Here is a 12,368-nt window from a genome sequence, read left to right on the forward strand (position 1 = left end):
TGTGTCAAACACAAGGCCCGCGGGCCGAATCCGGCCCGCTGCCTCATGTTATGTGGCCCGCGGCATGCCAACGGCCGCTCCCCACTGTAGTGATTACCAGCTGGGGTGCCGCAGCTCCCCACTTGTAATCACACTGACAGCGCTGATCCCGGCGCACACTCTGACATCAGAATCCTTCCCCCCTGAGTCCCCTGCTCTTCAGTTCCGCAGGAGAGGACTCAGGGAGGAAGCGTGCCGTGCTGCACCCGGGCGCATAGGAACTTTTTCCACAAGACTTTTGTACTATTGAGCAAATCCAGTAACCTGATTGGTTGTCTGGGTTGGCTGATTCACAGTGATTGGTTGTTGGTTGTTTGGTGAATCAGCGAACCCAAATCAGGTTGCTGGAATTGCTCAATACTGCAGAAGTCTTGTGGAAAAAGATAATATGCCACCTGGGCTCAGAACGATCCGAGGAGGAGCGGCGCTGACAGCAAGGAGGAGGTAAGCATATGGCTGGGGAAGGGGAAGTTAATATTGCTGCTGGGGGGTGGGGGGTTAATATTGTTGCTGGGAGGAGGTTAATATTGCTGATTGCTGCCGGGGGTGAGGGGGTTAATATTGCTGGTGTGTTGGGGGGGGGGGGGGGGGGGTTAATATTGCTGGTGTGTTGGGGGGGGGGGTTAATATTGCTGGTGTGTTGGGGGGGGGGGTTAATATTGCTGGTGTGTTGGGGGGGGGTTAATATTGCTGCTGGGAGGGGTTAATATTGCTGCGGGGGTGGGGTGGTAATATTGCTGGTGGGGGTTAATACTGTTGCTGGGAGGGGGTTAATATTTCTGCGTGGGGGGGGGGGGAAGGGTTAATATTGCTGGGAGGGTTAATATTGTTGCTGGGTGTGGGGGAATAATATTGTTGCTCGGTGGGGGGTTAATATTGCTGCTGGAAGGGGGTTAATATTGCTGCCGGGTTGGCAAGGGGACGGGGGGTTAATATTGCTGCGGGGGTTAATATTGCTGCTGGGTGGGTGGGGGTTAATACTGTTGCTGGGAGGGGGTTAATATTGGTGCAGGGGGAAGGGGTTAATATTGCTGGTGGGGGTTAATATTGCTGCTGGGAGGAGGTTAATATTACTGTGGGGGTCGCTATTACTACTGGGGCCACTGTGGGGATCGCTATTACTAATTGGACCACTGTGGGGGTCAATACTTTTACTGGGGCCACTATGAGAGTCACTATTACTACTGCGACCACTATAGGGGTCACTATTACTACTGCGACCACTATAGGGGTCACTATTATCACTGCGACCACTATAGGGGTCACTATTATCCCTGTGACCACTATAGGGGTCACTATTATCACTGTGACCACTATAGGGGTCACTATTATCCCTGTGACCACTATAGGGTTCACTATTATCCCTGCGACCACTATAGGGGTCACTATTACTACTGCGACGACTATAGGGGTCACTATTACTACTGCGACCACTATAGGGGTCACTATTACTACTGCGACCACTATAGGGGTCACTATTATCACTGCGACCACTATAGGGGTCACTATTATCCCTGCGACCACTATAGGGTTCACTATTATCCCTGCGACCACTATAGGGTTCACTATTATCCCTGCGACCACTATAGGGGTCACTATTATCCCTGCGACCACTATAGGGGTCACTATTACTACTGCGACCACTATAGGGGTCACTTATCACTGCGACCACTATAGGGGTCACTATTACTACTGCGACCAGTATAGGGGTCACTATTAGGGTTCACTCACACGGGCGTAATTGCATTTCGGTCGCACAAATACGCTATGTATTTGCGCAATCGAAAATCGCTTATGCCTGCATATTTGGGCATGCAGAAAAGAACGCAGATGGGCCCACTGAGATGGTGCGCAAATATGCAGTGAATACATCGGTTTCCTGCGCGGCCCATTCACTTCAAAGGCCTATTGGGGTGTGTAGTATATAACAAAATAGGTCATGCTGTGTGAAAATATACATCATGTGAATTAACTCATTGGAATCAATGGCTTCTATTCACTGCATATTATGTACGCAAATACGCTTGTGTGAACGGGCCCTTACTATACTGTCTTACAAGCGGCCCTTTGAAGGTACCCTTAAGCCTGATGTGGCCCTCGGTGAAAATGAGTTTGACACCTCTGCTCTAGATGCAGTCACACCGTTTCTGTCGTCACACGGCTAAATGTCTGACCATTGTCTATGTGTATAACATCGCTCACACTTCGCCATACCGTACACATCTTCAGCCCTTTACCTTCTGTATCCCCCCACTATTCGTAGTATGTAAGCTTGTTGGAGCAGGACCCGCACCCCTATTGTTTCCATCAACTGATTACTATGTAACCATCTTTCTGTAATGTTTGTACTTTTGTCTTTCTGTATTCCCCCCTGTCTATGTAAGCGCTGCGGAATATGTTGGCGCTATACAAATAAAGTTTATTATTATTATTAGATGCAATTCACTTACTAACCTCAAAACTTCTCTGTTCCATCCTGGACTTTACTTGGTGCGTTTTATGACTCATCGCTGCCATCTAGTGGCACAAAGATAGGAAGGCAGTGTTTTAGTAGCACTTGTGTTCAGGCTGAAAGCATTGGAATATTTAACCAGGTTGCCTCCCGTCGGGTTCCTCCACAAGGGCGGGTGGCGACCGCATATTACGCAGGCAGCTTTTGTGCGCATGAAACACTGTACCGATCTGCCATGTTGCCACATACTGCGCAAAACAAAGCTAGATTGCAGCATGCGCTAGCATGGCATGTATTATGCGCACATACACGCCAAGATAGAGCAAGTGCGCAATGTCATGGCATACTTGTTATGCGCCAGCGTGCGTGCTGCACACAGTGAATTACGGCTGTCGCGCTCGCCACTATGTGAAAACTGCCTCGCATCACTTCGAGGATGAAGGGAATCCCCGGCGCACAGTCACAGCCGCGGCAGAGGATCGCGGAGTTCCCCCATCGATAACAATGGCAGATTTCGCAGTTAGATAAAACACGCTGTAATAAGGTTTCCTGCGTCACATCGCGGTGCCATGCGCGAAAACGCTCATTTTCACGCCGGTGTGAAGGCAGCCTGGGAGGGGTTTTACACAGGCGAGAGAATCGCGCCAAAGAAAAACAATAAATACAAATTCAGAATTCTACGTTTTCCCTCGCTCTCACGATTTTACTGCCTGTGTGAAGACGCCCTTATGCTGCATTCAGTCGCGTCAGATTTTTGCGTTGTGAGACGCACATATATGAACCCCATTCTTTCAAATGGGTTATATACATCAGCGATTTTTCTATTCCTTCATCGCAGTGCGAAGGTAAAAAAAAAATAGCAATTTTTTTTTTTTTTTTTTTTAAAGCGCGCCATGTCCTTTCTTTGGGCGTTCACCGGATCACCCCGCCCACTGTTATAAATGGAGCCAGAAATGGCATTGCACGATGTGTGAGGAGCGCATGACTGCGATGCGAGGATTCCCATTGAAAACAATCACCAATCGCTACTTCCCTGAAGTGATGGGAGGCGTTTTTGTGTGCAGAGACATTCCCAGGCGCCACATCCGCGATATTAGACTTAAACCCATGATTTTGCCTCTGAGTGCGATGTGTTCAGCGAAAAAAATATATATCACATCGCAGTACGTGGTTTGGTTTTTTTTTTTTTTTTAAATACACAGAAAAAATAATAGATAAAAAAACCAAAAAATCATAAGTTGTTTCAATTGGAAGATTTAGGAAATAATGGGCAAGTTTTCCGTGAAATCACAGAAAATTAGGATTTGATGCCATTTTTCAATCGCGCAGCATCACTATGGGAGAAGAATCGTGTAATGAGACCCACTGAACATGAAGAGTTCTATTTCCACATTCGTTTTGTCGCACAAAACTCACACGAGAAAACGTCCCGTGTAAGAAAAAAAAAAAAAAGTGCCAGCGATGCTCATTCCTGCGTAAAAGCACAAGAACGATGATCACTGATTGGAGGTGCCACGGGCCGGGGGCATTCCAGTCCGCCCACCTCCGTTCACAGTAATGGGATGAGAGTCCTCTAAAATGCACGAGCGCCGATGTCATAACTAGGTTGTTGGCGCTCTTGCAGAGTGTTTAGGGCTCATAGATCCAAAAAAAAAGGCACACTTTACATGTACGGGCTGGTGTGATTCACGGGCATCTGCATTACCGTACGCAGCCATACACAGCGTCTGCCAGCGGAGCGTACGGCGGCCGAACATGTAAAACGCTGCGGGAGACCAGCAATGTTTTACACATATGGCCGCGGGCACGAGCACCCAGACAGGCAGATCACCGCTGGCTGAGATCATCACGAAAATGTATTATTTTCAACTAATTTTGCGCAGTCCTCATCAAGCAGGCAGCTGTTCTAAGTGGACTGCCTGTTACACGAAACAATCCGTTCTTCAGTAGGCCAAATGCAGAAACTGAACAAGAAGCGAATGAATTCTCATTAGTCGTGTAGTCGGGGCGTGCCTTTACACTGAATGATAATTGTTAAGAGTCCTGCTTGATGCAGGAATGGGAAGGATTTTTCGGCCGGTGTAACAGGGCCCTTCCTCACATCAGTGCCTATAACCCCCTTCAGCAGTTACTGCAGAGCTCTTACTCCAGTGGAGACGGAAATATCCCCCAACAGTCATCGCCAGATCATCCATACGATACTTGTAGACTCCCACTCTCCCTGGTAGGTGCCGCAGGACGGTAGGCACAGAATGACTATACTCTGCCCATGGATGACCCTCCCCGTCCCTTTGATGCATCCTAAAACCTCAGACACGCTAGGCTTGTATAAAGAGTCTAACATCGACTTGCTGCCTTCCAATAGGTGGCGCTGCTGAGATATTGTTCCATCTCCCTTATTTGCATATTACCCAGAGGAGCATAAATGGCCTTATAAGTCTCCTCACTCACTGTCTTGGTGCTCTTCTTAAGGAGAAAATATGGCGTTCCATCAGGGGGGGTTCATCACGGGGTGGAAGGCATGGCGGCTGCTGCAGTAAAAGACAGCTGGGATCCGCCGTGCATAGAGCAGGATTGGCACAAGAGTACTTCCATATTATCCTTGCTCACATCTGCCATACATGCAAGGTGGAGGTCATCACGCTTCAAAGGCCCAATTCAGGGACACTTAACCCTTTGCAATCCAATTTTGGATTCAGGGTTTCCTAGGGAGCTTTCTCTTTCTGCCATTATACAATGGCACCATCTGCTGGCTAGAGCCAGTACTGCAGTATGGGACATGCTGGAGAGGCCCCCAAACAACAGAGCGGCCAGTAATATACAGTAAGAATACCCGGCCGGACGTCTTCCGACATCGGAGCTGTACAGCCTTCAATCAGAATGTCTTTAGACGTTAGACAGTGGATTGGAAAGGGTTAATGTTTCTACTGATCGCCTCTTGGATCCCCGACGATTAGCTAGATTTCAGGCGCCACTGTCACTACAGCCGGCGGGGGAAGCAGAATGCGCCATAGTGCAACGACCTGCGCCGCTACTGCAGGCACAGCTCTCATTGAATTTAACAGTAGCTGCACCTTCAATACCAACCTGGGTCTTTGCGTGATGGAAAACTATGGTATTGAATTTTGCGAGTGTTCGAACGATTGCAAGTTCATGTCCCCTTAGGGGACTTAAAAAAATGAGTAAAAAAAAAAAAAAAGATAAGTAGTAATTTATTATTTAAAAAAAAAAAAAAGAAAAAGTTTAAAAATAAACCCATTTTTCCATATTAACCCCTTAGTGACCAAGCCTGTTTGCGCCTTAATGACCAGGCCAAATTTTGCAAATCTGACACGTGTCACTTTAGCATGGGAAAACACCACAAAGGTTTTGCATATCCAAGTGATTCTGACATTGTTTTTTCGCCACATGTTGTACTTCATTTAAGCGGAAAAAAAAGACCGATAGAATTTGTGTTTATTTATTAAAAGCGCCAAAATTGGAAAAATTCTGAAAAAAATCGTCATTTTTTCACATTTCCAACTGCAATATCTCAAATATGTGGAAACATAATATAGAAATTTTTGCTAAGATATATATTTCCATCCGTTTACTTTATTTTGGGCGCACATTGGAAAAACTTTCGGGTTTTTTTAACCATTTAGGAGACGTACAAATTTAACATTACTTTTCAGCATTTTGAGTAACACTTTGTTTTCCTACACCAATCCAAGATTGGAAAGGCTCATAGGAGTCAAAATGATAGATACCCCCACAAGTGACCCCATTTTAAAAACTACACCCTTAACGTATTCACTGAGGGGTGTCATTAGTATTTTAACCCCACAGGTTTTTTTTAGGAGTCAATGCAATTTAGAAGAGAAAAATTAAAATTTCATATTTTTGCAAATATGTCATTTTAAAGACAGGACATTTTTCTATAGTACACATGAAAATGAGGATTTGCACGCCAGAATGGATACCCCTGTTTGTCCTGTGCTCAGAAACATACCCATTGTGGCCCTAATCTTACGTTATGGGGCCCAAAATGAAAGGAGCAACCGGTGGCTTTCGGAACAGAAATTTTGCTTGAAGGAGATTTAGGCCCTATTGCACACTTGTAGAGCCATTGAGTGACCAAAACGATGGAGAACCCCCACAAGTGACCCCATTTTGAAAAGTAGACCCCTTAACGAATTTATCTAGGAGTACGATAATTTTTTTGACTTCACAGTTTTTGAATGAATCTAAGCCAAGCAGAAGGAAAAAATTATGATTTTCATTTTTTTGGCAATTGTGTCAATTTAAAAACGTGTTTTTTTTGGTACATTGTACATAGGAATGAAGACTTTCACCCCAAAATGGATACCCCCGTTTGTCCAGTGTTCAGAAACATACCCATTGTGGCCCTAATCTACTTACAGGACACATGGCTAGGCCCATAATGGAGGGAATGCCCGCTGGATTTCAGGGCAGAACTAAATAAATTCCAGGCCCCATTGCCCACTTATACGGAAAAAAAATTGACTTCCTAAAAATAATCCCCCCCCCCCCCCCCCGCCATCCCCATTTTTTGGCATTCCCTAAGTATTAGATAAAGGTAATAATATAAACTGCGTTTTATGTCCGAAGACAGGGGTAATTACGGAGGCTGGTTGGGTTGGGCCCATGGGGCAAGAAAACCGTGTATCCCCCCTCCTCTCATGCTTTTTGGGGGTATTTCTTGCCCTCAGCGGCGGGTATGGGGTGTAAAAAGTGGCGCTGTGAGGCTTTGTAATCTTGCTGACATGCAGCGGTCTCACACAGAAGGCGCTCAACAAGCTGCTCCTGGAACTGCATGAAGGCGAGCGTTCCCGGAGCTACTTGTAAATTACGGATTACAGGTAGCGGTCTGAATAACGCTGGGCTCACACGGCCGTAGGTGGAATCCGCTTGCGGAGGTCTGCAGCGGATCCCAGCTGTGAGCCCGGCTGTAACCCTGCATAAGGCCACGTAATGTACTGCGCATAACTGCCTACTCACACAGGCGGTCATGCACAGTACACCGATTTTTGTTTATATTTCCCGCACCGTCGCTTAGAGATGACCCGGGTGCCCGCAGCCCGTACACAATGTGTTTGCACATGAGCTGCGAGTATATCCGCGGTCATAGAGCACAATGGGCTTTAGGTCGCGGATATCCGCGGTAAAATATAGCATGCCGTGTTCTGTTTCTGCGAGTGGATTCCGTAATTCCGACCCACTAATTGGGGGGGATTGTGTAATCCAATGCATGCGATTGATCCGTGGGTTACCGCTGATCAAGCGCATGCAGAACCCGTAATTCCTCTCCGGTCATGTGTGACCGGCCTAATGTTATATCGCTAATTTATCACGTGACCGGGGACCGCTCAACGAGGCCGCCGGTCACTGCTCCAAGCACTCAGCAACCATTGGTCGCTGGGAGCAAGGAGATTTAAAATTTCCTGGGCTCCCCGGCTCCTGCGAATGTGTCCGGCATTTTGCCGGCGGGCGCATGCGCAGCAGCCGGAAGGGTCCATGGAGGATAATCGCATCTGGATTCAAATGCGGAAGCCTCCGAGAAGATGTTTGATATCCCCCCACCGATCGCATCGGTGAGGGGAAATGAAACTGCCACTTTTTAAAGAACTTTTACGTGATCGCCATTATGCATTGGATAACGGCGATCACGTGACCAGTAACCGCTCACCGCGGCTCCCCGTGACATCTCCAGGCTCTTGGCTATTTTTTGTAGCCAGCAGCAGGGAGATTTTATATTTTTTGGGCAATCTTTCACTTTTGCGCATGCGTCCGCCATCATGCTGACAGGCGCATGCGCCGAAGCTGGGGGTAAGGTCCACGGATCAACATCCCACCAGGGAACAAATCAGGGACCTTGGGTACGTAATTTCATCCCCCCTTACAGATACGATCCGTAAGGGGAGATGAAACTTTAACTTTTTAAACTTTTACCTTTTTTTAAACTTTTTAACTTTATATGATCACCGTTATCCGATGGATAACGATGATCATATGACTGGAAACCGCATACAGCGGTCCCCAGTCATATCTCCCTGCACTCAGCTATCTGTGAAAGCCGGGTGCAGGGAGATTTTGAATTTGCCGGGCTCGCCAGCCTTCTGCGCATGCGCGCCACATCGGCGCATGCGCAGAAGCCAGCAGAGGGTCCCAACACCGGCCGGAGGACATGGAGGAAGCGGGGTGAGTATTTTCACCTCCCCTCATGGATCCGATCCATGAGGGGAGGTAAAGCTTTTCTTTTTTTTTACTTTTTTCATCACTTTTCCGCGGTCCCCGCTGACATCTCCTGGTTCCCGGCTACCTCCCAGGCCGCTGGGCCTTCTGCACATGCGGCTGACGTAATGCCGCCTGGCGCGCATGTGCAGAAGGACGGCTTCGGGGACCGGAGGACTAGGAGAGCGGGGAGCAGTGCGGCGGACCTCGGTGAGTAATTTCAGCTGCCCTGATGGATCCGATCCATCAGGGCAGCTGAATATGTAAGTTTTTTTTTCACTTTTGTTTACTTTTTTGCGACCGGCGCTATCCATTGGATAGCATTAACCCTCACACAACTATGTTGAGGGCAAAAAAAAAGATATGGCGTTCAAAAGATGGCAGAAGAATATAATATTATTTTACAAAAATAGAAATAAACCCCAAAACAAACTCATTTGGCTTCGTATTAATCGTTCTGAGCTACAGAAGTTGTGTGATTTTTGGCGCAGCATGTATGCTATAAAAACAAGACCTGGCGAACTGAGGAGGGCACGTGACCACGTCTGTTCGGCAACAAGTCATAACGCTTGCGCCAATTGCACAGCGTGGCGCAGGCGCGGTGGGGCATATGACGTCTCCAGCAAGAAAAGCTGGAGGAGGGGTCGTTGGGCAGGAAAGGCGCGTTTTTTTTTACTAAAAGAGAGCTGGATCGCCCATCGGATGGTCTGGGGCTCATTAGCATATAGCTCAGGAGAGACTTGGGGCTCGATCACACGGGCGTATACGTACAACGCCGGGAGACTCCCGCAGCATTGTACACACTGCAGCCCATACGCTCTGCCGGCAGAGACCGCGTACAGGCTGCGTATGGCACTGCGAATGCCTAGAAGACGCGATCACCGATGTACGCAGTGCGATTTTTTTTTTTTTGGTTTATCGAGAAAGTGTTGTAACTGGCATACTGTGCACAATACATAGCGTCATCCGCAACAAGATGCCATTCAGACTACATAACAGCGCCCACTGAATTAAAAGGATGATGAAGCTGTCTGTGTTGCCCATAGCAACCAATCACAGAGCAGCTTTCATTTTTCCAGCACAGAAAACAAAAATAAAAGCTGCGCTGTGATTGGTTGCTATGGGCAACAAAGCCTTTCATATCCCCCCCCTTGTTAATGGTTGCGCTGCACTCCCCCCGCCCCGTAAGTGGTTGCTCCCGGTGCTGTTACCTTGATGATTCCCCGCATCTTGTCGTGCAGCGCCCTGAACTCGTCGGGCGGCAGCTCCGCGTACAGCTCTGTCTTCAGCAGCTCCTCCGTGATCTCCGTGTTCCCATAGTACTTGCTCTGCGCGATGCCGTTCAGCAGTCCGCTGAGGGCTTTACCGCTCTCCGCATCAGCCATGACAGCGGCGCCAACACGTGACCGGCTGCAGCCATATCACGTGATTCTAAGACTGTGGTTGGCGGAAGTATGCCTATGTCCCTCCGGCGGCCATGTGTTGGCTGGCAAATGCTACTGTAGTTCTATCCCATGTGGGCGCTTTCAGGCTAGGTTCACACGGGGCTGATACGATTTTCTGCAGATCATTAAATAAACTGCCCTGAAATCTGCAGAAATGGTGTGTTTTTTCATTGCGGATTTAATGTGATTTTGATTTCCATTCGTTTATGCGGATTTTCCTTGCCTCATGTACACTCATGAAAGACATTCAGCGGAAGACCTGCGTGTCAGTGTGGAAATTACTGTTAAATGCTTACCGGTGATCGCGGATGTGTTGTTTTTTTCTTTTCTCCGCGCGCATATACGCGAAATAAAAAATCGGTTGCCTTCCCCCCACCTCATTGCCTGCTCTCCAGGCAACCACTGAGGTATCTACCTACAAATCCGCAATGCATCCGAATGCACTTCCATATAGATCAATGGAGCTCATCCACACGGAATCCGCAGTAATGATGAATGCATATGGCCGGATCGGATTCTGCATGCGGGATCCTGCAGTGGAATCGGACCCTGTGCCCGGCTGGAGACCCCTGCGTACCTGCCCAGATTCTTATCTGCCCACTTTGGATTTTGCAGCAAAAATCTGCCCATGTGCATGAGGACTTAGGCTTGGGCTGTGTAGTGGGCACAAGGGATGAGTCGGGCAAGGGGAACTGCCATAATCCTGTGGAAGAAGAGCACAGTCAGATTGCCTGGCGGGTGATGACTGCCCAGTGCTGCCCTGTTACAAGGGTTAGGACGGCCGCATTTGATTTAAATGGGTTTCATCTTTGCGCATTTCAAGCACGCGGTAAAAAAACACAACATGCTTTATTTTGGTGCACAGTTGCGCATCAAAGGCCCCAAGTCCCTAGAATCGCGCACTGAAATGTATGATTTCGCACGGAAAATCGAAAATACCTGGGACTAAGTAGCCTAGGCTGCTTACTCAAACATGGCACTGCCGGGACTGTGCCAATGTGAGCGGTCCTGGCAGCCCGAGAAAGGACAGTAAAAAGTGCAGCTGCGGGTGCGATAGCACGTGGCTGCGCACATATATTGTATTTCAGCCGCACTTCAGTAGTGGTGAGCGATTCCAGTGACCTTATTGGTTGTTGGGTACACCCCCCCTTTGGAGATGTGCACGAGTGCTACTTCACGGGACCAGCGGAGGGGGGGGGGGGGGTTAGGTTTAGGGTTAGGCTTAGATTTAGGGTTAGGTTTGGGGTTGGGGTTAGTTGCCGACCCTCCTACGGCCCTGCTGCGGCTTATTTAACGGGCCGGCCACTCTCCAAAGGGGTGTGTGTACCCAACAACCAATCAGGTCGCTGGAATCCCTCACCGCTACTGAAGTGCGGCTGAAATCCCAAACATGCCACCCACCGTGCATAGGGCATATGCATTACGGTATCGTGAGCGTATATACGCTCACGCCCATGTGTGGCCGCCTACGCCAGCATATGTACATGCAATAGGAAAATGAGAGCTGGGGACCGCGTCTTTCTTCGCAGTAAGGCTATACGCACACAGGTGATTTTAGGACTATAGATGAGCGAACCTACTCGTTTCAAGTAATTACTCGATCGAGCACCGCGATTTTCGAGTACTTCAGTACTCGGGTGAAAAGATTCGGGGGACGCTGGGGTGCTGGGGGGCGGCGTAGCGGCGCGGGGGGTAGCAGCGGGGAACAGGGGGGAGCCCTCTCTCTCTCCCTCCCCCCCCCCCCGCACTCCCCGCTGCAACCCCCCCACTCACCCACGGCGCCCCCCGAATCTTTTCGCCCGAGTACGGAAGTACTCGAAAATCGCGGTGCTCGGGCGAAAAAGGGGCGTGGCCGAGTAGGCTCGATCATCTCTATTTAGGACCAATTTTTTAGTCCGACCGTTAGACAGAAATACAAGCCTTTCATCGGACTGGGGGTTTTCACGTAAGATTTTTTTTTTACTTAGATGAATAGTCTGAGCAAAAAAACCCCACAAGAATAGTACAAGCAAATATACCGTTTCCCGCACGCCGGAGAGCACGCGGACAGGAGGCGGGGCTGTGTGTTGTCTGCTGCGAGTTGCGCCCGAGAGTCTTGGTCACAATTTTTTAAAACGTTTGTGTCAAGTCGCCTTAGGCCGCTTTCGCAAGGGTGAGAAAATCACGCAAGATTTGTGCGCACAAATCTCACATCAATA

At 48.6% G+C, this 12,368-nt stretch overlaps 1 protein-coding gene across 2 annotated transcripts in view; it reads right to left on the bottom strand.

The window, feature by feature from the left end:
- COMMD1 (copper metabolism domain containing 1) overlaps positions 1-10,145 on the bottom strand; it is an 82,531-nt gene extending 72,386 nt beyond the window's left edge. For both annotated transcript variants that reach the window (XM_066594482.1, XM_066594483.1), the window contains exon 1: positions 9,937-10,145. In XM_066594482.1, the coding sequence (XP_066450579.1) occupies positions 9,937-10,110 (174 nt within the window). In that variant the 5' untranslated portion in view covers positions 10,111-10,145. The remainder of the gene's footprint in view (positions 1-9,936) is intronic.
- Between the last annotated feature and the right edge of the window lie 2,223 nt (positions 10,146-12,368).

This window comes from Eleutherodactylus coqui, chromosome 3 (assembly GCF_035609145.1).
Source record: "Eleutherodactylus coqui strain aEleCoq1 chromosome 3, aEleCoq1.hap1, whole genome shotgun sequence".
NCBI classification, from domain to species: domain Eukaryota; kingdom Metazoa; phylum Chordata; class Amphibia; order Anura; family Eleutherodactylidae; genus Eleutherodactylus; species Eleutherodactylus coqui.